Source organism: Schistocerca gregaria, chromosome 4, assembly GCF_023897955.1.
Source record: "Schistocerca gregaria isolate iqSchGreg1 chromosome 4, iqSchGreg1.2, whole genome shotgun sequence".
NCBI classification, from domain to species: domain Eukaryota; kingdom Metazoa; phylum Arthropoda; class Insecta; order Orthoptera; family Acrididae; genus Schistocerca; species Schistocerca gregaria.
The window spans coordinates 716,600,308-716,627,651 of record NC_064923.1 but is presented as its reverse complement, the minus strand read 5'-3'; the positions used below and the strand labels follow the sequence as shown (position 1 = coordinate 716,627,651).

The window sequence follows — 27,344 nt, the reverse complement described above, 5'->3', positions numbered from 1 at the left end:
CAAGAACGAAGAGGGAATAATAAGAGCAGACGACCAAGAACGAAGTGCTCGTGTTAAAAAAGAGTGTCAGACAGGAATGTAGTATTTCGCTCCTATTGTTCAATCTGTACGCCGAAGAAGAAATGATGAAAGTACGACGAAGGTTCAGGAGTGGGATCAAAATTTAAGGTGAAGGGATATCAATGATACGATTCGCTGATGACATTGCTATCCTGAGTGAAAGTGAAGAATAATTACATGATCTGCTGAATGGAATGAACAGTCTAATAATGGATGGAGAGTAGATCAAAGAAAGGTGAAAGTAATGAGAAGTAGCAGAAATGAGAACAGCGATAAACTTAACATCAGGATTGATGGTCACGAAGTAGATGAAGTTAAGGAATTCTGCTACCTAGACAGTAAAATAACCAGAAGATGGATGTACAGAGATTCTTCTTTTGACTGTCGGGGTATGGACAGACGCAGAAAAGTTCACAGATTTTCGCCCTCCGGTTGCTGTGCAACTGCAACTTATTTAGTTCCATAATCGAAAAATTGTCTTTCACACACAGATGTTGATCGAAATATTGTAATAGTTTTGCTGCCTCGTAATGGATACGTGGAAACTCTACCCGAGGAAAACAATATAGACATCCTGATCAGTTTCACCGTAAAAAGACCTGTCTTTACAAAAGGAGTTAGACCGCAGAACACTCAGTTCCACCTTCACATGCACAGGGAGGGGGAGGGGGGGGCGTTAAACTGAAACGACAAATTGCTCAAAAACCGAGGTAAGACTGGCAGGAAATTAACAGACTTTGAACACGGAATGGTAATCGGAGCTGGACGCACGGGACATTACATTTCGGAAATCGTTAGGGATTTCAATATTCTGAGATTCACAGTGTCGAGAGTGTGTCGAGAGTAGCAAGTTTCAGGCATTACCTCCCACTACGGGCAACGCAGTGGCCGACAAACGCCACTTAACGACAGAGAGCAGCGGCGTTTGCATAAGGTTGTCAGTGCTAACAGACAAGCAACGCTGCGCGAAATAGTCGTAGAAATCAATGTGGAATGTGTGACGAACGTTAGGGCAATGCGGCGAGATTTGGCGTTAGTAGGCTATGCTGCAGCAGACGACGGACGCGAAAGCCTTTGCTGACAGAACCACGCGGCTCTTCTGGGTTCCTGACCGTGTCGGTTGGACCCTAGGCGAGTGGAAACCCTTGGGCTGGTCAAATGAGTCCCGATTTCGGCTGTTAAGAGCTGATGGTAGGGAGCGAGCGTGGCGCAGACCCCACGAAGCTATGGGCCCAAGTTGTCGACAAGGCATTGTGTTGACTGATAGTGGCTCCATAATGGAGTGGGCTGTGTTTACATGGATTTAACTGGGTGCTCTGGTCCAACTGAACCGATCACTGACTGCAACTGGTTATGTCCGGCTACTTGGAGATCGTTTTCAGCCATTTATGGACTTCATGTTCCCAAATGATTTGGCCACCGATGAAACATTTATGGGTCAGTTAGTGCATAAAATCCTGCACCAGCAACAGTTACGCAGTTACAGACGGCTGCAGAAACAGCTTAGTTTAACATTTCTGGAAGGAACTTTCAACAATTTGTAAGAGTCCATGCCAAGATGCCACGTTGTGTTGCTGAACCCGGGGAAAGGGAGGTACGACACAATGTTAGGAGGTATTCTACGACTTTTATCACCTCAGTGTATATAAAATCTGCGTACTCTTCGTTCAGTCCCATCTAAAACTGTTGCGAATGGCAATGGAATGATGTTTGCAACTCCAGAAATTTTACTAATAGCACATAAATTGCTTCACGTGATTCATGCCTTCAGATTTAGGAAAAAGTGATTTTTTATGTATATAACAATGAATCACGTCTTGAAACGCCCTGCTAAACACGCAGTACAGGACAGGTACTTGGAATTGTGGAAAGGGGCCAAAATGAGCGGCTGTCAATTACACTCGAACACATATAACTTTATTTATGTGATCAAACATTACAGTACAACTTATTTATCGGCTGAATACGCCATACTATCTTATGCCTTAAGGGCACAACCACTTTAATTTAAAAAACGATTAAAAGCCATTAACTCAAAATTCAGACGCCAAAAAGAATATTTAGAAGGCAGAAGGCCTCACGTTAAGTTGTTGTTGTTGTTGTTGTTGTTGTTGTTGTAGTCTTCAGTCCTGAGACTGGTTTGATGCAGCTCTCCATGCTACTCTATCCTGTGCAAGCTTCTTCATCTCCCAGTAACTACTGCAACCTACATCCTTCTGAATCTGCTTAGTGTATTCATCTCTTGGTCTCCCTCTACGATTTTTACCCTCCACGCTGCCCTCCAGTACTAAATTGGTGATCCCTTGATGCCTCAGAACATGTCCTACCAATCGATCCCTTCTTCTAGTCAAGATGTGCCACAAACTTCTCGTCTCCCCAATCCTGTTCAGCACCTCCTTATTAATTATGTGATCTACCCATCTAATCTTCAGCATTCTTCTGTAGCACCACATTTCGAAAGCTTCTATTCTCTTCTTGTCCAAATTAGTTATCGTCCATGTTTCACTTCCATACATGGATACACTCCATACAAATAACTTTCAGAAACGACTTCCTGGCACTAAAATCTACACCCAATGTTACCGAATTTCTCTTCTTCAGAAACGCATTTCTTGCCATTGCCAGTCTACATTTTATATCCTCTCCACCTCGACCATCATCAGTTATTTTGCTCCCCAAATAGCAAAACTCCTTTACTGCTTTGTCTCATTTCCTAATCTAATTCCCTGAGCATCACCCGACTTAAAATAATTCCATTATCCTAGTTTTGCTTTTGTTGATGTACATCTTATGTCCTCATTTCAAGACACTATCCATTCCGTTCAACTGCTCTTCCCAGTCCGTTGCTGTCTCTGAGGTTCGCCGATGACATTGTAATTCTGTCAAAGTTTTTATTTCTTCTCCGTGGTTTTTAATACCTACTCCAAATTTTTCTTTTGTTTCCTTTACTGCTTGCTCAATATACAGATTGAATAACACCGGGGAGAGACTACAACCCTGTCTCACTCCCTTCCCAACCACTGCTTCCCTTTCATGTCCCTCGACTCCTATAACTGCCATCTGGTTTCTGTACAAATTGTAAATAGCCTTTCGCTCCCCGTATTTTACCCCAGCCACCTTCAGAATTTGAAAGAGAGTATTCCAGTCAACATTGTCAAAAATGTTAAGTAAGTTCTATTATTTGGTTGAAGGCCAAAAATCTAACACTTGAAAAGCAACAATCTTAATTTTAAGACGGCTGAAGGCCGGTGATTTAAGGTTTAAGGTAAAATTAAATTTAAATAAAACACAAGGACAAGACAAAGATCCTTAATTTAAAAACGGCTGAAGGCCCCATGACTTAAAACTCAAGGTAAAATAAACTTAAACAACAAAGCCTTATCTTAAATTAGGCTGAAAGCCCCAAACAATCTAACACTTGACGAGCAAGAAAATTTTAAGTTTAAAATTTCTGAAGGCCAATGTTTCAAAACATAACTAAAATAATTTTTAGTGGGCAGAAAGCCCAAGGCTTTATCTTTGAACAATATATATATGAGGCTGATGGCCTAAACAATCTAACATTTGAAAAGCAACGAACTTTAATTTTAAAGTGGCTGAAGGCCCATGGCTTAAAACACCACTAAAAGCAATTCAACTTTAATTCAAGACCATCGGCTATGAGCCATATAAATACACATGACAGAAAATAAGAAAAGGCAGTGCAGCTAACGGCGCTCAGAAGTTTCGGGTGTTGGCCATCACTTGAAATACTATCACTTAGGTGAGACAGGCAGTCCGCCCAACCATTCTCGATCCGACGACAACCCAACCAACAGACTGTCAATGGACCCACCAACAAGGTAACTTGCGCTTCACTCGACCAGCACACAACTGGGAGTTCAATGCAAACGTAAAAGGCATGGACGCCCACAACCAGGCATACATTAAGCTGTCGAACTACACACAGTGCTGGGCAGCGACAACACGGTGTGGGTGAGGAAAGGACACTGCCTAAATTTACGACAACGGCCAGGGCAGCTAACTGGAACGTTAACGACCACAAGGCAGAAAATTCCACTAGTGCACTTCAATTGCAAATAACCAAATACAGTTAGACTCCACCGGACAGTGGCTAAACCTTCTTCAACTCGAACACACACGTTGTTGCTCGTCGCATTTTCCTAACAGACAACAATGAGAATCAAACGGCACAGTGTGAACAGTCTTGACTTGCTGGTAAATTAAATCGAAACTCAACTTTCCCGTACAAGGTCGGTAAGCCACGGACCTCGTAGCAATGCGAACAGCCCCACACACTCCGACACTGCGTAGATACCACCAGCGGGCCCGGCCAATTACTCCCCGCGGAGATTTCCTCGCTGCTCCGCGCCAACCGACTGACTGCCACACATCAGCACGGAGACAGCACTAAAATAACTGTCCAGTCGACATCACAGGCTACACACAGTTTCACGAACACTTGCACGAAGGACTAGACAATACTAACGGCAGCGACTGTGCAATAACAAGGGCAAATCACGAGTCGGCACACACAGGCAGCCTATAAGCGACTGCCGACCAACATACACGTCGTCCGACAAGACGACCGACCGACGACCAAACAAGGTGGTATGTACTCAACTGATACGTATCGGCAACCGTCGGGCGAGTTATGGCTGTCTGGACCTTACTGCAGCCGCGCCCCGACCGAACTTTCCCCGTCTTAAGTCAAACACTGCCAAGTCCGAACTGCACTGCTAGCGCCTCCCAACTACTGGCAGATCCGAACTAACCCTGAACACACGACAACCGGGAAGTAATAGCATTCAGCAAAGATAATACGCCAGGGCTTATGTCGATAAGCACCCCTGCTGCCGCTCAAGGGCAGGCAAGGCGGCAACTCAGTGACACCAGTAATTGAAATTAAGATAACGAGGTGATAGTACAGTAAAAACAGGATGTCAAATGAGATGTCACAAACACGAGCCACTCAAGGCTCACCTCTGTCAATCATTGTAATTTTTTGCTCCTCCGTTGTCATTTATGTCTTTAAATTCTTTCTGCATGGTTCGTAAGCCATTTCCTAGCAAATCTGCAGTACCTGTCAATTGTGCGACTGAAGACTAGATACTAGGAAGTCTCATTCCTCTCCTCTGTCACTCCCATTCATTTTTAAAGGCTTGTGACGATCTATCGCCGAGTGCCTCTTTTTGTGCAGACAGCCACTGGACATGTAAACGTTCTTCGTACCACGAACAAACAGTGAAACGCAAACAGCGGTTACATCACCATCCTGCCGAAGTGAAGGTAGTTGTGCCCACCGAGAAATGTCGCACCACAATACTTAATGAAATATCCCGCTGTACCAATTACGTCCGAAAAAGACCGAGCATAGCCGACGCAGGCCGTGCCTCGGCTCGCACCCATCGGGCTCGCATGTACACTCATGCTCATAAATTAAGGATAATTGCAGAATGTGGTGCCACACAACGTGGCACTACACAAAACTGGCGCTAATAGCATAGGCACATCGGGAACACACACGATGCAGATCTGAAAGTCCACAGTATTGGTGATAAGTTGAGAAAACGGTCACGAAACACATGTGCTACAAAACGTCACTGTTTCCTGCGCATGTACCCCGACATCAATATGGGATATGATCACCGTGCACACGTACAAAGGCCGCACAACGGGTTGGCATACTCTGGATCAGGTGGTCGAGCAGCTGTTGGGGTATAGCCTCCCATTCTTGCACCAGTGCCTGTCGGAGCTCCTGAAGTGTCCTAGGGGTTTGGAGGCGTGCAGCAATACGTCGACCGTGAGCATCCCAGACGTGCTCGATGGGGTTTAGGTCTGGAAAACAGGCAGGCCACTCAATTCGCCTGATATCTTCTGTTTCAAGGTACTCCTCCACAATGGCAACTCGGTAAGGCCGTGCGTTCTCAAACATCAGGAGGAAGGTGGGACGCACTGAAAACCCTGAAAAGGCGGACATACTGGTGCAAAATTATGTCCCGATACAGCTGACGTGTTACAGCTCCTTTGTGAAAGACATGCAGGGGTGTACGTGCACCAATCATAATCCCCACCTACACCATGAAACCACGACCTCCATACAGGTCTCTTTCGAGGACATTAAGGGGTTGGTATCTGGTTCCTGGTTCAGGCCAGATGAAAACCCGGCGAGAATCACTGTTCAGACTATACCTGGACTCGTCCGTGAACATAACCTGGGACCACTGTTCCAATGACCATGTGCTGTGTTCTAGGCACCAGGCTTTACGGGCTCTCCTGTGACCAGAGGTCAGTGGAATGAACCTTGTAGTTAATGAACGATGTCTGTTCAGTCTTCTGTAGACTGTCTGTCTGGAGACAACTGTTCCAGTGGCTGCTGTAAGGTCCCGAGCAAGGCTACCTGCAGTACTCCGTGGCCGTCTGCGGGCACTGATGGTGAGATATCGGTCTTCTTGTGGTGTTGTACACTGTGCACTTCTCGTACTGTAGCTCCTGGACACGTTTCCTGTCTGCTGGAATCGTTGACATAATCTCGAGATCACACTTTATGGCACACGGAGGGCGCGTGCTACGACCTGCTGTGTTTGACCAGCCTCCAGTCGCCCTAGTATTCTACCCCTCAAACGTCATCACTATGTGTTCTTTGAGCAATTTCCAACACACAGTCGCCATTAGCATGTCTGAAAACGCTTGCAAACTCACTCGCTGCACCGTACTCTGACATACACCTCTGTGTATGTGGACTGCTGCCAGCGCCACCGTGCGACGACCGCAGGTCAAATGCACCGCATGGTCATACCCCGAGGTGATTTAAACCAGCAAACGGCCCACCAGAGCGTTGTTTCACCATGTATCAGTATTATCCTTAATTTGTGAGCATGAGTGTACTTTGGCACACGTGGCCTGTCCTGAATTAAAATGATATTAGATATTAACAGGTTCTCTTTGTCAGACACACGTTGTGCATTTTATATCCTCTCTACTTCGGTAATCTACTTTAAATGTCTCATTTTCAAAGCTGGGTCCTCAGAATCACTTGGTTTAATTCAACTACATTCCACTACCCTCGTTTTAGTTCTGTTGATGTACATCTTACAGCCTCTTTTCAAAACATGATATATTCCTCTGAACTGTCCTTCCTAATTCTTTCCCGTCTCTCACAGAATTACAGTGTCAAAGGAAAGCCACGAAGCTTTTATATGTTCTCTCTGAATTTTCACTCCCTTTCCAAACTGTTCCTTGATTTCCTTCATAGCTGGCTTAGTGTATGGATTGAATAGCATCCTGAGAAGGCCTGAAACCCTGTTTCACACCCTTCTCAACTACTGCTTGTCTTTGGTGTTCTTCGACTCTTCGAACACTCCATTTTGGTTTCTGTGCAAGCTGTGACTAACCTTTTGCTCTCTATTTCAATAATTGCTACGTTCTGAGTGACAATAATGGTATTACAGTCGACAGTCTACAGAGGCTATAAACGTCGTTTACCTTTCTTCACCTAAGATGGGTCACAGGGTCAGTATTGCCGCGAGTGATCATACATTTTTCCGGAACTCACTGTTTTTCTCCGAGGTCGGAATTTTCTAACTTTTCAACTCGTTGGCAAAGAATTTGAGTCAGTACAGATTTATCAATAACCACTGTGACATTACAGCCTTTATCACTGCGATTTTTAAGATGTAAAAGTTTTTTTTCTCTATTCGCGCCAGTATGTGCGAACTTTTAACATATACCAATGAATGTTGTAACCAGATATCTTTCCCGCGCTCCTGAAAAGCGCAGAATATCACGATAGCTATAAACTGTTATACGCTGCTATCGATCAGTAAAAAAACGACGCACCTATGTTTCAAAATAACAATTGCCAATTTTTTACTTCTGGAGGGAGCCGCGCCGCTCTCTAGCTGTTCTTCTGTGAATGTGTTGCGAGTCGGACGCAAAAGTATTGTGCTCCATAGTGATATAATCATTTTATTGTAACTTTAAGAGTTTAAGTGATTAAAAATATATGTAGCCACAAACAAGCGAGAATGTGTATCATGAAAATTCGCTCCACCGCCACAATGGGTGGCCATGTTAATGTAAGTTTCCGTTTCATAATATAATACTTCAAGCCTTGAAGGTTATTTAATTTCAAAGAAAATCTCTCAACCTTATTTTCATTAATTATACTTGTGATAATCTTTTCTGTTTAAAAGATTTATGCAGCTTATGATCCAGCGCCTGTTCTGTCGGAACAGGAGGCTGTCGTGACGACATCGTTATAGTATTTATTCCAAGTTCTTTCAGTTCCGTTTATATGTTCGTACAAATCCAATTAGTTGGTCCCTTAGGTTTCTTTCATGTAACTTCTGTCTGTTTTCTCTGCGCGATCTTCCTCCGAAAAAAATTCTGTTCATTTTTTAGTAATTTTCGATATCGCGAATGAGAAAAGACAGCCACCTCCTGCTCCGAACGGAACACCACGACTTTTCTAACGTCGGAGAGTACGCACGAATTTTCCGCTAAAAGGTAATAGAATTTATTAAAGCTGGATCAATTACACATGTTGCTGCTGTTCTCCGACAAATCTGGTGTGATTAATAGTAATTTATTCTGTCACGACAAAAAGTACCAATTTTACTTTTACCAAAGCAACAAAGCTTTCAATTAAATTACTAAAAAAATCATACCAGACCACTCACTTTTCCAATTCTGGTTAAAAACAGTCTTGGTTGCAATTTTTTTATTTCTCAACGACGCGTTTCGCCTTATTTAGGCATCTTCAGGTTAGGCCTCTCGCGTCCATCTAGAAAAGATAACCTGAATATGCCTAAATAAGGCGAAACGCGTCGTTGAAAAATAAAAAAAAGATTGCAACCAAGACTGTTTTTAACCAATACTGTTAAGCACTGGTTTGATGTATGCCACACATGGATTGGAAGAAATTCACTTGTCCATTATGAAAAATAGGAAGTTTGAGAAACATTATACGCAGGTTATGTGTCAGAAATTTAGATCACTAACCACTTACTATATGAAGAAGGTGCTGTGCTACATAGCCCTGAAAATTTATTTGCTCACAGGGCGAGGAAAACAGAAGCGGTCGGAACGCGGGGGTGCCAGCAGGACATTCGTCAGCCTTGCGGTCGGCAGCGGACTGTGATGGCACGGACGACGAGCTGGACGACGAGACCTTCCTAAGGATAGAGGACGTGCTCGTCGGAGGAAACGGAGCCAAAGAGCTAGAGTTCCGCTTCTCATTCGAAGGTAGGCAGGGCGTTACGTATTATCTACAACCCTCATGCTGAAAGCTACGACCTGATTTTCATTTATTGAGCTGCTAACAGCCCTCAGACGTAATATCCTTTTGTAGTATCGAAAGCAAACGTTCTCATTAGGTACTGTACACAACAGCATCGTTAAATACTATACCGGTTTTCTGTAGTGTGAGAAAGTTGGTAACATACAGGACGATCGGGGCAAGATTTGTGATATGCAGCAAAATCTGCACCTGCACTCTGGAAAACACTACGAATTACATGCCAGAGGTCACTTCCAATTTTTCCATTTATTAAGGGGCAACGTATGGCGAAATACACGTGTACTTGTAAATTAATGTAACTTTTACCGTTTGAGAGATAATTGAACAAGATTTTGCAAATGTTGCCATTATGTTATTTCCCATAATCAGGATGTTTTACCGAGCGAGGTGGCGCAGTGGTTAGCACACTGGACTCGCATTCGGGAGGACGACGGTTCAATCCCGCGTCCGGCAATCCTGATTTAGGTTTTCCGTGATTTCCCTAAATCGATCCAGGCAAATTCAGGGATGGTTCCTTTGAAAGGGCACGGCCGACTTCCTTCCCCGTCCTTCCCTACTCTGATGAGGTCGATGACCTCGCTGTTTGGTCTTTTCCCCCAAATAACCCAACCCAACCGGATGTTTTCAATTTTTTTGTCTAATAATTTGATCAGGACTTCGCTGCATACTTTTAAAACAAATTCATAGACTATTTTTGTATTATGTCTTACAACTTTCATAACAATTTTTAAATTTATGTGCATGATATATAACAATTTTTATCTCACAAAAATTATAGTAAATTTGAAACTAATGCCCTTTGAAAAATTTTGTAGCCCAAGAAATTTTGTTATAGTATGTACAAAGTCTGTAGCAAATTTCACTTATCTGCAGCACTTCAGTGGAAAATGTTCCTCATATACTGAAAAATGAAAGTTGTGGGAAATGCAAAAGAGATTCTATAACGATTTATGTTAGAAACAAGCTCGTTACTTCGGCCATAGCCATACATTTGGTCTTTTTGGTCCTCATGTAGCTTTATTTTTCTAGTGATCCTTCTGGCGTGCCCTTTCGGCAGTATCCATCACTGACTTTTCAGAACAAGCGACACTCACATCATCAGTCATCTTCAGTAAGTTTTGAATGAAGCAACGTGCATCAAACCCTAGTTTCGTAAGGGTCCTGATTCTTTCAGTGTTAACGTCATTGAACACCAGACAAACATTATACGAGGAAACTTTAACAACAGCAGATGAGAAAATTATTGTCTTTGGGTGTCTCTGCTAAAACAGGTTATTAAAGCTTTCGTTCGGGGTTTGTGTTCTACCATGTGCGCATTTCTTTAATAAACCGTAATTAATCGCATCGTGAATGGGCTCACTGCGTATTATCCTCTACAGATGTCTTCGCTGCTGACAAGAAATAATAGAATTTGCAGACAAGGACAGAGTAGTGTAGATAAGGGGGCATGGAATTGCTCATTGGTTGAAACAAGATGGCTTTTACGTCATTTGCAGCACGAATTAAAATATGAAAACTGAAGACAATATTTGAACATGCTTCAGAAGCATCTGGTGGCAAAAACATTGAATATTTTTGGCAGTTTTACCGACATCACCCCCTTAGAGCTGCTACCTATTCGATTTCCGTATGTGTAATGCAGGACTAGTAACCGCTTAGACTCTTCTGTATGCTCCGTAATTAGTCTAATCTTGCCTATGCGGTTCGTACGAAAGTGATACGTAGTGTGTTGTACACTGCCTGAAAATTGCTTAGGAACAGAGACAATGTTGAACAGGAATAATCACAGGCAACGATGCACGACATAAAGCACAGTACATACGTAACAGAGATGGAGTGGTAGATTTCTGATGAAAAATGTTACAGATTTCGTCACATGAGAAAGCGATATAAGAGACATAAACAACGGTAGTGTCAGACACAGGCCACACTCTCAGCGTAATTACGATACTGCAGCGCCTTTGTTGGTAAGAAGAACGTTTCTGTCCAAAGCAACAGGCCCTGCAGCGACTACAGCCGAATTAAATGCTGTGTGTACGAGTACAGGCTGTCATGCAGGAACGACGATTTATTGGAAGTTTGGCTCTGGTCGTGAGTCATGCATGGATAGCCAAAGCGGTTAAGGCGACCGCCTGCATAAAGCAAGAAATCCGGGTTCTAGCCGCAGCGCGGCACAAATTTTCATCGTCGCCATTACCTTACACAGCTGATGGTTGTTCGTATTCGCAACTGGGAATACATTTCGTGTATCCCAACATGAATATCAATATCTCAATAAGGGGAGCACTAATACACAGTTTGAACCTACCAAAACGTTGAGCAGTTCTTTGGGAATATCGTCTCACTCCTCTCTCAAGGCGGTTTTCAATTATTGCACCATTCGAAGAGGGGTTGTTCGTTTAGAAACACATCTGGCAAAATCATCCGATGATGCTCTATAGAGTTTAAGTCCAGGAAATACTCAGACCTTTCCATGTATAACACAACCGCGGAATGTGAAATACCAAATGTGACTTTAACATGCAGTTAGCGTTACTCTCTGGGAGACATTCGGAAAAGTTGTACCGTGCATTAACCTAACGGATAGGGGATATCGAACGTGAACTTCGTATTGTGGTAATTAGTAGAAAGCAGAAAGAAGAAGATAATGAAAGTAATGAAAGTTTTCGTGAATGAAATATTAAACGGTCGCCAGCCTCATTAGGCATAATAATGTGTAAAAATTATTCTCCATGAATTTAAATATAAATTTGCAAAAAGAACTTTCATTGTTTCGCTCCTAGTAAAGTGGAATGACCACTCTCAGCAAGAAGACGAATTGCACAGAGGATAGCAATAGTAATCAATTGCGTGGATTTGCAATCACTGAAACATAAATGAGACTTTTTACTCCTGTTTATTATAATTACTATCTCAGTCATTAATTAATTCATCACCAAATGTCCTTAAAGACCTCACGAGACTACGTGGCACCAGACAAGAGCTCAAGTTGGACCAACACATACACGTCACAAATGCAATGAAATAACACTATACTATCGCATTTCATATTTATTTCACTGTAGTAATGTTTCGGATTTCAGTAGCAAAACCCGAATTGAAATTAACTTTTTGCAACTAGCAAAGGTTAAAGTAGGGGCTCTTAAACTGTCCCTTTCTTTATAACCAACTATGCACACATTTCAGAAATAATTTGCATCACTTAAATGCTGAATTACAATCCCAATTAAGGTTATTTAGCCCTCAATGCTTTATAACAATTTACCGGTATTGTGGCCGAGCGGTTCTAGGCGCTTAAGTCTGGAACCGCGCGACCGCTAAGGTCACAGGTTCGAATCCTGCCTCGGGCATGGATGTGTGTGATGTCCTTAGGTTAGTTAGGTTTAAGTAGTTCTAAGTTCTAGGAGACTGATGACCTCAGATATTAAGCCCCATAGTGCTCAGAGCCATTTGAACCATTTGAACTAGAGGGAGCACTAGAGGGTAAAAACTGTACAGTAGGACGGAGATTGGAATACATCAAGCAAATAACTGAGGACGTAGGTTGCAATTCTCTGAGATGAAAAGGTTCGTGGCGGACCGCATCAAACCAGTTTGAAGACCGATGACTCAAAAAACAGTGTCTCGTGCCACATACCTCGGAAATCTGGTAAGAACGTGCTCAATACTTGCCATGCAGAATCGCTAATGTATTGCATTCCAAAGTTTGACCAACACACTACTATGTTATGGACACAATGTCTTGGCTCAGCATTGTACGTTCTCTGTTTATTCATCAGCCGCGCCTGTTGGGGTCATGTAAGACTGTACATCGGCGGCTGGAGTTGGCTTAGTTGAAGGCCCCAGAAAAGCAACTCAGTCACGGTATTGCCCATAGCAACTCCCCTGTTAGCTACTTTTCTGTTAACAACGATTGGAAGACCTGCTACATCACCCACGTATGGTGCTTCTGTTGCCCTAGAACCGTCTGGCATGAAATCACTGTGTTATTTCCATTCCATTTCGCTAATCCATACCAAGACTAACTTTAGCCTGTTCAACTTACTTTTGGTTTTTCCCACTTTTCTACTACATCTGTACTTGTAACATACTGTGCTCAGATTTGTGAATACCAGTGATAATCGACCTCCTGAAAAAACTTCTCCTGGGAAATTCCCATCCGAAGGTTCTTTCGGGAACCTAGATTACCTCTGGAATTAATAATTAGCTCCTTTTACCGACCTCCCGACTCAGTGGCAGAACAACAGAGAGACAATTGGGAATACATTTCACATAAATTTTCTCAGTATGTTATAGTCTTAGGTGGAGATTTCAGTTCACCAGATATAGACTGGGACACTCAGATGTTTAGGATGGGTGGTAGGGACAGAGCATCGAGTGACATTATACTGAGTGCACTATCCAGAAATTACCTCGAGCAATTAAACAGAGAACCGACTCGTGGAGATAACATCTTGGACCTACTGATAACAAACAGACCCGAACTTTTCGACTCTGTAAGTGCAGAACAAGGAATCAGTGATGATAAGGCCGTTGCAGCATCCCTGAATATAAAAAAAGGGAGAAAGGTATACCTGTTGAGCAAGAGTAACAGAAGGCAGATTTCAGACTACGTAACAGATCAAAAAGTTTATGGAAAATGTTCAAGGCAATCGTAAAATGCGTTTTAGACAGGTACGTGCAGAGTAAAACTGTGAGCGACGGGAAAAACCCACCGTGGTTCAACAACAAAGTTAGGAAACTACTGCGAAAACAAAGAGACCTTCACACCAAGTTTAAACGCAGCCAAAACCTATCAGACAAACAGAAGCTAAACGATGTCAAAGATAGCGTAAGGAGGGCTATGCGTGAAGCGTTCAGTGAATTCGAAAGAAAAATTCTATGTACCGACTTGACACAAAACCCTAGGAAGTTCTGGTCTTACATTAAATCAGTAAGTGGCTCGAAACAGCATATCCAGACACTCCGGGATGATGATGGCATTGAAACAGAGGATAACACGCGTAAATCTGAAATATTAAACACCTTTTTCCAAAGCTGTTTCCCAGAGGAAGACCGCACTGCAGTTCCTTCCCTAAATCCTCGCACAAACGAAAAAATGGCTGACATAGAAATAAGTGTCCAAGGAATAGAAAAGCAACTAGAGTCACTCAACAGAGGAAAGACCACTGGACATGACGGGATACCAATTCGATTCTACACAGAGTACGCGAAAGAACTTGCCCCTCTTCTAACAACCGTGTACCGCAAGTCTCTAGAGGAACGGAAAGTTCCAAATGATTGGAAAAGAGCACAGGTAGTCCCAGTCTTCAAGAAGGGTCGTCGAGCAGATGCGCTAAACTATAGCCCTATATCTCTGACGTCGATCTGGTGTAGAATTTTAGAACATTTTTCTCCTCGAGTATCATGTCGTTTTGGTAATCCAGAATCTACTGTGTAGGAATCAACATGGATTCCGGAAACACCGATCGTGTCAGTCCCAGCTCGCTTTATTTGTTCATGAGACCCAGAAAATATTAGATACCGGCTCCCAGGTAGATGCCATTTTCCTTGACTTCCGGAAGGCGTTCGATACAGTTCCACGTTGTCGCCTGATAAACAAAGTAAGAGCCTACGGAATATCAGACCAACTGTGTGGCTGGATTGAAGAGTTTTTAGCAAACAGAACACAGCATGTTGTTATCAATGGAGAGGCGTCTACAGACGTTAAAGTTACCTCTGGCGTGCCACAGGGGAGTGTTATGGGACCATTGCTTTTCACAATATATATAAATGACCTAGTAGATAGTGTCGGAAGTTGCATGCGGCTTTTCGCGGATGATGCTGTAGTATACAGAGAAGCTGCAGCATTAGAAAAGTGTAGCGAAATGCAGGAAGATCTACAGCGGATAGGCACTTGGTGCAGGGAGTGGCAATTGACCCTTAACATAGACAAATGTAATGTATTGTGAGTACATAGAAAGAAGGATCCTTCATTGTATGATTATATGATAGCGGAACAAACACTGGTAGCAGTTACTTCTGTAAAATATCTGGGAGTATGCGTGCGGAATCATTTGAAGTGGAATGATCATATAAAATTAATTGTTGGTAAGGCGGGTACCAGGTTGAGATTCATTGGGAGAGTCCTTAGAAAATGTAGCCCATCAACAAAGGAGGTGGCTAACAAAACACTCGTTCGACCTATAGTTGAGTATTGCTCATCAGTGTGGGATCCGTACCAGATCGGGTTGACGGAGGAGATAGAGAAAATCCAAAGAAGAGCGGCGCGTTTCGTCACAGGGTTATTTGGTAAGCGTGATAGCGTTACGGAGATGTTTAGGAAACTCAAGTGGCAGACCCTGCAAGAGAGGCGCTCTGCATCGCGGTGTAGTTTGCTCGCCAGGTTTCGAGAGGGTGCGTTTCTGGATGAGGTATTGAATATATTGCTTCCCCTACTTATATCTCCCGAGGACATCACGAATGTAAACTCAGAGAGATTCCTGCGCACACGGAGGCTTTCAGACAGTCGTTCTTCCCGCGAACCATACGCGACTGGAGCAGGAAAGGGAGGTAATGACAGTGGCACGTAAAGTGCCCTCCGCCACACACTGTTGGGTGGCTTGCGGAGTATAAATGTAGATGTAGATGTAGAATTCTTTGCCAAGAAACTGATCATCTTTAGATTACTTTTAGGAAACCACATATTCTGTGGATCACTAATGCAATCGTTCCCATTGTCTTCTGCATACTCATGCCGTTCATCGTTGCTAACTTTCCCGCTTTTGGGAGCAGGGCAAGTGAATGGCCTGTACCTTGGTCCAAAGGCCGTTGACAAAATGAGGGAGACTAAAACCTTCGACCATCGCGGTTGTTCTTACTCTAAACCAGCAATACGTGCGCTTTGCGTGGGAAGTTAACACTAGATTACGAAACCCTTCTATAACTTACCACTAAGTAGGGTATAAAACACTACATTTTGTTCTTAATTTGGTATGTAACATACCATCGGAGATCTAATGATTGTAATTAACTAATGCGAAACCAAACTGTTGAAAATCTTCAGGGTATATGATAACAGCCAAAAAGTTGGAGGATAAAGATTTATTGAAATCCTTGACTATATTTAAATATGCCTTCATCAGAAGCAGAAATACACCTGAACAGGAAGACACCTTGATTAGCAAAAAATTTATGTGTGTGAAAACTTATGGGACTTAAACTGCTAAGGTCATCAGTCCCTAAGCTTACACACCCTGAGGAAGGCGTCTTGCAACAGACGCCGAAACGTTGGAATTTTATAAATGACAATGCGGTCTCTAACCCAGAAGCATTTTATTGACATTGACAACGGCCGCGGAAGCCTACGGTTACATTTACACACTACTACTTAACCTAAATTATCCTAAGGACACACACACACACACACACACACACACACACACACACACACACACACCGAGGGAGGACTCGAACCTCCGCCGGCACCAGCCGCTCAGTCCATAACTTTCGCGCCCCAGACCGCTCAGCTAAACCCGCGCGGCATTTGCAAAAAAAACTTAGCAACGTAACTGACACAGAAGAGAAAACAAAAACTTAGAGCTTTAAGTAAGGATGAAACTTACCAAAGTATTACGAGCACAAAAGCTTTCAGTTACTTACTAAAATCAGATCCTACAGTGGAGATGCATAAAACAATCGTGCCAAAGGCGTCGTCAATAATTAAAATAAAAATGTCACCTCAATAATTATGAAGAGATGGTCGATGAAAACACGGCATGTTATCAGTACTTAACCTGTTAACTAGCGTGAAGAGGGTGTGGAAGCACTAGGGCAGACAGTTTCACGGAGAGAGTGCACTTGGTGTATGCGCGAGACATTCACGCGCATTAACACCCAGGGATACATACTCATGCGCGTCAAAGTTTTAAGGGTTAGTCTAATTCAAACCCTCTGTCTTAATAAATAAAACATATCAGAACCATTTGAAACACCTACATACAATAGAAAATATGAACATCAATTTGCCTGTGTTCCTGTGTCAAGCAGGTGAAGCTTGCGCTATGGAGCAAATCTAACGAGAGAGGACACTAGTGTAATGTGCGAGTATCTCGCGCAAATTAAAGACTGGGATACATACCAGCGAAAACGAACAAAATGTTATAGTAAATCGAAAACATCTGCCGTCATGAATAAAAAACAAAACAGAATGAGTTAAACCACACATACACATCGAAATCCGCGAACAACAATCATCAAAAATACGTAAAATCCCAACAAGACAGGAAAGGAACGTCTCACCAGCATCAACAGACAAGAAAACTAGCTTATAGTCAGCCAGACCATATTACGTTAGAGCAAGATGGGGTTTGAAACTACCCAAAAAATTTTTGTTTCTAAGCTGCACCTGTTCGTTAAGAATAAATCCATCTTTTTGAGACAGATGTTTGAAAATTTCTAATTCCTCGAACAGGTCCAGTTTGGAACCCTTACTCACTTCGTGTAGCAATTCTACGTCATCCAGTTTACTTGGCGTATGCTGTAAGAGCTATAGATGTTCAGCAAACATGGAATTGTACACGTTTTCCCCATTTTTACCTAGCATGTGTGCTTTATATCTTACTTTAATGGTCCACCTGTCTGTCCAACGTACAGATAAAGCTGTAAGTGTTTTCTCTTCTATCTCAGTTATGTTGCTCACTTTTTTGCTAATGAAGGTGTCTTCCTGCTCAGGTGTATTTCTGCTTCTGATTAAGGCATATTTTGATATACACAAACCTATGTTCAAGGATTTCAATAAATCTTTATCCTGCCGCTGTTTAGCTGTTATTTACCGTGAATATTGTGAAACCTATATATTACGACTTCCTTTGAATAAATTTGAGGTAATACTATTGGCAACGGATTAGTAGCAATGTAACATTTTCCCCCTTTACTGTTCTAGCATTAAAGAAAGGTCTTTTCATAGCGTTGCGTTTTAGAGTTCAGACACACAGTCGGTAAAAACGGAACCCTTATACGATCACCTTCTCAATAAATTCGTTTTTCTTAGCCAAGAAGTCATTCGTAAAAAATTCTTGTCGAAAGAAGCAAAGTAGTTTGCTTAAGTTTTTAATATACGGAGCGAAATCAGTAAATCCATAGATCCTAGCCAAATAAATTCAATGCTAGTTGGCGTTTGCAAAGATAACATTGCGACTCTTAGTTCTGTCACTGTCGTAAACTTCCGAAAACACTTCTGTCACTGAAGTAAAGAAACCAACAGTGCCATCTATTGTTTCTTTGGTAGTAGAAAACTAACAGCGCCATTATCAGTTCTTTTGCGTACTACTTCGTCCCTAAGGTAAACATACGAACTACTAAGCAGAGCCGAATTCTAAAACTTTAAATTACAACGTTTTTTGCTTGATCCAATTTTTATAAAATGAAGCCTCTATGTTGTCCCAAGCTATACTCAAGTTACATTTGAAAACCACATAAAAATTCGTCCACTAGTTTTGGAGATTAGCGTGTTCAAATAGAAAAACAGATACTACGGTTATCGGTTCTGTTTAATAGTATATGGAATCGAATCCGTAGCCTACGATCTTTTAATTGTCAATAAATGACTCTGTACTTAGATCAGCAGTTTTTTTAAATTCTTGCATATTTAAAAAGTAACATAAATATGCGGTGTTCAAAGTTATCTCTATGTCTTAAGACTTGAATAAATTCGAAACTGGTTTTCAACATGTCGCAAGATAGCTCATCAAGTTTCGTTTTCTTATCCATACATGTGAATGTGTGCATCCCTAAAGGCACGCAAAACGTTCCGGCCCTATTCAGTTTCTCTCAAATGGTTCAAATGGCTCTGAACACTATGAAACTTAACATCTGAGGTCATCAGTCCCCTAGAACTTAGAACTACTTAAACCTAACTAACCTAGGGACATCACACACATCCATGCCCGAGGCAGGATTCGAACCTGCGACTGTAGCAGTCGCGCGATTCCGGACTGAAGCGTCTAGAAACGCTCGGTCACCGCGGCCGGCTCAGTTTCTCTCCATTCGCGCCCAGAAGCCTCCAAGGCGACATGTTCAAATGCATTGCGAACGCGTTCCTTCCGTTATTTAGGTCTGTAATCTAGGTTCGGTACACCTAGCCCTTTACAAAAATCCATAAGATAGTGCCGCGCTCTGATGTCAGCTAACGAACCGGACCGTCTCATCCAGCCACCTACCAGGAAACTTTTCATCCAAAAATTGACGAACTTTTTAGGTACCAGAGAGTATGGCGTCAACTGCAGGTGTCCCCATATAGATACAGGAGGCTCTCGTGACATATATACATGAATATCATAGACTCACTTAAAACATTGAGCAATAAGTCCGCGCAACACATTGACCTTGGGACTCTGATTCCGTTTCAGGTGTATTGTGAGGACACTCTTATGAACATACATGAAAGTTATGACGGTTTAGCTTGCCGAGTACATGAAAAGTTGAATCATCGGAAAAATAAATATTTTCCAAAGCGTCATTGTTTGGATCAGTCTTCGCTAATACATCCACTGAAAATTGTTCGCGCTGAGACGTGTACGTCGCCTATAGTGACTGAAGTAGCTTCATCTTGTGAACATGAAGTCGTAACGTTTCATTCTAGACAGTGCACTATTGATCGCAAAATTTCCATCTCTCTGCCTGCCGCACGTACCGGTTTTGTAGGACTCCTTATTTACGTTGACGCCTAAACAGACGGACAACCCACTATCTGTTCACAGTGAACACTGCTTCCGTAAATGACGTATTAAAAGCTCTAATAGTTGGTCCCTTCTATACTATGTCCGATGGTTTCGTTGCATTTCGGTTAGTCTCTTTGAACAAGGCTCCATGTACTGAGCTTTCTCCTGTGAAGTCTACAGTTTTCGTCAAATATGCAGCAACTGGGAATTAAAAAAAAGCTTCATGACTAATCTTATAACATGTACTTGTTTGTGTTTATATAGATACGGACATGACCGAGAAGGATGAACCTGATTATTTTCTGAGAATTGTTTTGTGTCTGCGCCAGTAAACAGGTTCTTCCGTTACATGGAAATCAGAACGCCTTCGATCACTAATAGTGATTTTTACTGCAATGCACGAAACATTTCAAGCCCTGGGGCCACATCACGCGTAGCTGATACGCAAGGGCTCGAAATATATCGCGTACGGCAAAAACAATTACTATTAGTGACTGAAGGCATTTTGTGTTTTATTATTATGGAAGTAATACGGACAAGGCAGCAGCACTGACAGCAATGGGCAAAATTAAGTACGATGTACGTGTTTTTTTTAGAACTTTTTAGTGCACTTACTTCTGTGCAAGTGTACTGTTCAGACGGTTGAGAGTTTCAGCCACGCGCTGGAAGTGACAGGCGCTGGCTGTTGCTGCAGCTCTTATCGCAGAGGTTAGGCAACGGCTGTTAGCTGGTAAACATGGCGCCCACACGGAGTGGCCTTCCGTTGTTTTCGTGACGCCACCGTGCATCGGCTGCAGTCACCTCGCTATGTCCGCATGAAAAGCGGAAGACACTGACAGTTTCTTCACTCGAAGCTGTGGGGACGATACACGAGAAGCAACTACTACGCAGCGTAATGATGCAATCTGTGCAATAGTGTTTAAATTCGTAGAAAATATGGAAGTTGAAAGTAAGAAATCTTCACGAAAATGTAGATTCCGAGTTGATAATGTCAAGGTACTACTGATTCATATTCGTTATATAACTACTAGTCCCTAACACGAAAGATGTCATCCCTCTATCATTTTAAATGGCTTGAAGTATCTCATTGTAAGAAACGCTTTTCCTTATGCTTCACAAACTTGGGGCAACACAGGTAACATTTTTCTTGTGTCATGCCACCTTCCCACACAAAGTAAGTACAAGAAACGCTCCTGAAGTAATACCTATGGCGACACATTTATTTCAAGGGCTTGTTTTCTTCGTTTTGTTGATTTTGTTGATATATTTTCTTTTCTTCCTTTCTGTATTTAAATATTTGTGAAGATTTGTCCTCTTACGGTTTTTGATATTATCAACTGAGGTGCACATTTCATTGTAAGATATAAAGCTTGTCCAGAAAGGAATAAATGTTCTGAGCAACAGTACTTTGTATAGTCAACTCTTTGTTAAGTTTTGGCTGTTGTCTCTCAGGCAGCTAGTACAAGGTCCGAAATAACTACCATGTCTTTACTTCCAGCTACGACATACTGTATGCAGAATTCCTGTCTGCTACATTAAAGCTTAGTCTGCGTCAGTTGCTTATCATTCGATCCGTCGCAGAGGTGCTATAAATTAATCATTATGGTATGGCATTGACTACACAGTACTTCAGAAACGGCATTTTCAAAGCTTTTGTGTATATACATGAAGTTAAAAGCGCCAATGAACAGCAAACGTCTGTGTCAGTTTCCACGTTCTGCACGCAATTTCGACCTAGTCTCTTCGTAAATTCTCTGAAGTATCAAGATATGGACATTTGGATCTATTCCAGACTATAGTAAATTATTGACAGTAGAAAAATATTAAAATTTTATTCATGTTCCATTTTTCTTTATAAATGAGAAACATACGCGGTGAATCTACGAGTACAACGTTCTTCCTCCTGCGCTTCTTACGAAACCTAAATTATTTGTAATTTTTCTCTTTTTTTAACTACAGAGTCTAGAGCCGCCTAATATTCCTAATACCCAACAAATGTGGTCTCAACGTGACTGGCGTGAGCGTCGTATTTACGCCCTAGAAAGAGAAAGTTTCAGATATAAACCAAGTGTATGTTGACAATCTTATAAATGAAGGGCTTATTTCAATAGTGGTACAAGTCCATTTTTGTTCATTCTGAGATACAGAGTCCTAGCGTTAAATGAGCGCTGAAAAATCTACAGTTGAGATACCAGAAAAATTCAAGCATATGGCTTCTTGCGAGAGAGGAACCTTTCTTTCTGTTTGTTTGGATCATTAATTTCAGAAGCATTATAAAAAGAAAAGTGGAGGTAATGGACTTGTACCACTATTGAATTAAGCCCTTCAAATGTAGTCCTTTCAAGTCATAGTTAAGTACGTTAAGATGTAAATGACTGCCAATTTGCTGCTAGAATTTGAACTTGCTTTACCTCTGACCCTGGGCTCAATGGAGGGGAAATCTTCATTTGTGTCCATGTAACTCTCTTTTGTGTGTTAGTCCCCTAACGTGCCATGTGATGTTACTGTATTTATTTGTTTGAGGTGGGGGTCTCGAATTCCAGCGCCGATACTGAAACAGACACACGAATATACACTAACGGAAAAAAATCGCAACACCAAAAAAATATTGATGTTGAGTAATGAATTTCGGGAAGACATTTGTTTAGGTAACCCATTTAAGTGATTAACGTTGCATGGTGACAAGTTAATGAAAGCGTGAGATAAGCCATTGCAAATGAGAAATTCTGGTACATTAATAACCGATGTAGCCCCCAGAATGTTGAATGCAAGCATAGAAGCGTATATGCATTGCGTTGTACAGGTGCCAGATGACAGTTTCTGGGGTGGATTTCCGTGGCTGTTGCATTTGATCGGTCAATATAGTGGCGGTTAATGCTGGTTGTGGATGACTCTGGGGTTGACGTCGGATGATGCACTAATTTTTGTTCGATTGGAGGAAGATTTGGTGATTGAGCAGATTAAGGCACCACGTCGACTCTGTGAAGAGCATGTTGGGTAAGTGTTGTTCTGTTGGTAACACACCTGGAACGCTGTTCATGAATGGTAGCACAAAAGGTCGAATCAATAGATTAACATAAAAATTTTCTGTGAGTGTGTGTAGAATAACCACGAGAGTACTCCTGCTGTCATACGGAATACAGTGCTGGCCATTAAAATTGCAACACCACGAAGATGTGCTACAGACGCGAAATTTAACAGACAGGAAGAAGATGCTGTGATATGCAAATGTTTAGCTTTTCAGAGCATCCACACAAGGTTGGCGCCGGTGGCGACACCTACAACGTGCTGACACCTGGAAAGTTTCCAACCGATTTCACATACACAAACAGCAGTTGCCGGCGTTGCCTGGTGAAATGTTGTTGTGATGCCTCGTGTAAGGAGGAGAAGTGCGTACCATCACGTTTCCGACTTTGATAAAGGTCGGATTGTAGGCTATCGCGATTGCGGATTATCGTATCGCGACATTGCTGCTCGCGTTGGTCGAGATCCAATGACTGTTAGCAGAATATGGATCGGTGGTTTCAGGAGGGTCTCGGTCAGAGAGTCAACAAATGGGGACGTTTGCATGACAACAACCATCTGCACAAACAGTTCGACGACGTTTGCGTCAGCATGGACTCTCAGCGTGGAGACCATGGCTGCGGTTACCCTTCACGCTGCATCACAGACAGGAGCGCCTGCGATGGTGTACTCAACGACCAATCTGGGTGTACGAATGGTAAAATGTAATTTTTTGGGATGAATCCATGTTCTGTTTACAGCATCATGATGGTCGCATCGTGATGTGGTTTGGCGACATCGCGGTGAACGCACATTGGAAGCGTGCATTCGTCATCGCCATACTGGCGTATCAGCCGGCGTGGTGGTATGCGGTGCCACTGGTTACACGTCCCGGCCACCTGTTGTTCGCACTGACGGCACTTTCAACAGTGGGCGTTACATTTCAGATGTGTTACGACCCGTGGCTCTACTCCTCATTCGATCCCTGCAAAACCTTACACCTCAGCAGGATAATGCACGACCGCATGTTGCAGGTCCCGTACGGGCCTTTCTGGATACAGAAAATGTTCGACTGCTGTCCTGGCCAGCACATTCTCCAGATCTCTCACCAATTGAAAACGGCTAGTCAATGGTGGCCAAGCATTTGGTTCGTCACAATACGCCAGTCACTACTCTTGATGAATTGTGGTATCGTGTTGAAGCTGCATGGGCAGCTGTACCTGTACACGCCATCCAAGCTCTGTTTGTCTCAATGCCCAGGCGTATCAAGGCCGTTATTGCGGCCAGAGGTGGTTGTTCTAGGCACTGATTTCTCGTGGTCTATGGACCCAAATTGCGTGAAAATGTAATTACATGTCAGTTCTAGTATAATATATTTGTCCGATGAATACCCGTTTATCATCTGCATTTCTTCTTGGTGTAGAAGTTTTAATGACCAGTAGTGTAGTACTGTAGACGATAACTCTAGGCGTAGATCCAGTGTGCCCAGCACTCAGACAAGTTAGTTGCAGGCCATCAACTGGCCTCCTTCTAACCAACACATGGCCATCACTGGCACCGAGGCAGAACCAGCCTTCATCAGGAAATACAGCAGACCTCCACTCTGCCCTCCAGTAAAGTCCCGTTTGACAACACTGAAGTCGCAAGTAGCGGTGGTCTGGGATCAAAGGAATGTAAGCTACAGTCCGTCTGGCTCGGAGCTGTCCTTGAGGTAACAGATTTGTAACAGTTCGCTGTGTCACTGCGGTGCCAACTGCTGCTCGAATGCAGATGCAGTGACGTGCGCCAGAGCCATGCGCCGAACGCAATAGTCTTACTTCTCGGTAGCGTCACGTAGCCTTCCAGAGTCCCATCTTCTAGCGACCGTACATTCTCGTTACCTCCGCTACCAGAAATCACTCTTAGTGGCTGCATTCTTTCCAAGTCTTTCTGCAATATCACAGAAGAAAAATCCAGCTACTAGTAGCCCTATTACGCGACCTTGTTCAAACTCAGTGAGGTGTTGATAACGGATCTTTGACGCATTGAAGGCATTCTTGGCTAACATCAACTCACCACATCCAGTCTGGAAGGTAACTAACGCTTACGACTGTTTCTAAAGAGAACCTGATTTGCATCCTGATGGTGGATCTACTAGAGCTACTGTTATGCGACTGTCCCAAAATTTGAAAACACATCTTTCAGATGTAGAAACAGGCCTACCCTCTTCCTTCTTGGTGTTGCGATTTCCTTTTCTTTTCTTTTTTCTTGTTGTTAGTGTAGTTCAATTTTTTAAATGGATATATTTACAACTTGATGCATGTGACCTTTAAATATGTTTGTATACTAATTTATCAAGTCACGATCGTTTAAATTTATATGAAATATTCCATCAAATGTGATAATCCACTAATAAGCAACGTATGGATATATAACAAATGCGGTTTACTACAAGTAATATTTACTTTGCAAAACAGATATTTGTTATAACACAGGTTGTATCTAAACATAACAATTCAAGAATCATGAGTTTCTGTGATTGTGAAATGCACAACTGAATACTTTTTTAATACCCGTAGACGGTCTGAATTTGACCAAGGCGATAGCTAAAAAAAAAAAAATAAAAAATAAAAAAAAATGTAAAATCTCCTAGACCAGAAAACATACCAGCAGAATTAGTGAAACAAGGGGCGAATGTGACACGAGAATATTTGAGCAGGTTGTTTAATACTTGTATATCAGAGGGAAAAGTGCCTAAAGAATGGAAATCGCCATAGCTGTTTTATAAAAAAGTTAGCAAGAAGCTATGTAAAAATTATCCTGGAATCAGCGTTTTAAACTCTATTGGTAGGTTTCATTGTCGGAGTCTAATAGACAGGATACAGTGGATGATAATGAGCGTTGAAGAGCGAAGTGGATTCCAGAAGAGAAGATCTTGTAATGACAACTTTTTTACTGTGAGACAATCAATGGTAAAGAGACTGGAAATAAATCTCAGTAGCCATTTAGTGTTCATAGATCTCGGAAAGGTCTATGACTAAGTGCTGCTGAAGAAACTGTTTTGGAGTCTTGATGGGGAGTGAGTTTGAAAAGATGTATGTTAGAAGTATATGCAATCTAACAAGTTTGCAGAGTGTGTAATCTAAACGGGCAATAAAATTGGGCCACATTACGGAAGGATTAAAACACGGATGCTGCTGATTTCCTACATTGTTTCAAATATACATCCAGAAAGCCTAAGGTAAATGTGCGGGAACGGGCAATCAGATAACAAAGGATAAAAGTTTATACACCGTTTTGTAACCGTAGGCTTCCGATGCTGTAGTCACACTCAATGAAATTCTTCTGGGTGCGTGGCTGCATTACCAATGTGTAAAATTCTGCAACGTTTCGTCCACTGTTCCAAATGGCCTTTCTCAGGGTGTTTTTGCTAACTGCTGAATGAGGAAAGTTTTGATCATTATACACAAGCGGAAGAGGATATTATCGTAACCTGATAGGTACTCAGCAGGAGTAGGAGGGCTGTTAGACCTCCTTTATTGGTGTTTGCATTATGTGTTTTCATTGGTGGAAATATAGACGTTCTTGATTGGTTCAAAAATGGTTCAAATTCCTCTGAGCACTATGGGACTTAACATCTGCGGTCATCAGTCGCCTAGAACTTAGAAATACTTAAACCTAACTAACCTAAGGATAGCACACACATCCATGCCCGAGGCAGGATTCGAGCCTGCGACCGTAGCGGTCACGCGGTTCCACACTGAAGCGCATAGATCCGCACGGCCACAGCGGCCGGCTCTTGAGTGGTGTTTGCTTTATTGCTTGCTACTGTTGGAAATAGGCGAATGAGACACGGGCGGCGATTGTGATGTAGCGCTGTTCAGTTGCTGCCCAGTGGTGGCTGAGGCGTGCTAAAGCTGCGTGTACCTGCGGTTGCTGAGTTCTCCCGCGCGCATGTGTGTGTTGCGTCCCATGAAGTGCCGTTCCGCTGCGAAGACGCCGGAAATCGGTACCCGCCCTATCTATTCATGTTGGCGGGTCGATTGGCTATTTCTGTCGCTTCTCTCAACTTCCTCCTGCAGGTAAGAGGAGGTTTTGTCACCATGTGGGCTTCTCGAAATTCTCTTTGCCGCACTCATCCTCGTGTTTTCCACTACCGGCTTGCTGTGTTGTCTTAGTCATATCTTTCATGTTCAGATGTTCGTGTACTGATCGGATGCACCGTTCGATTTTGTCAACTCCAACAGCACGTAGCACGTCAATTGCATCTTTCGTTGAGCGAAGAGCATTTTTTATGCCAC

General features: G+C 42.6%; 1 protein-coding gene across 1 annotated transcript in view; it reads left to right on the top strand.

Annotated features, from left to right (window-relative positions):
- Nucleotides 1-27,344, top strand: part of LOC126365918 (peptidoglycan-recognition protein LA-like) — a 351,809-nt gene that overhangs the window by 46,128 nt on the left and 278,337 nt on the right. Inside the window, exon 2 of the mRNA XM_050008663.1 lies at nt 9,123-9,306. Coding sequence (XP_049864620.1) covers nt 9,123-9,306 — 184 coding nt within the window. The remainder of the gene's footprint in view (nt 1-9,122; nt 9,307-27,344) is intronic.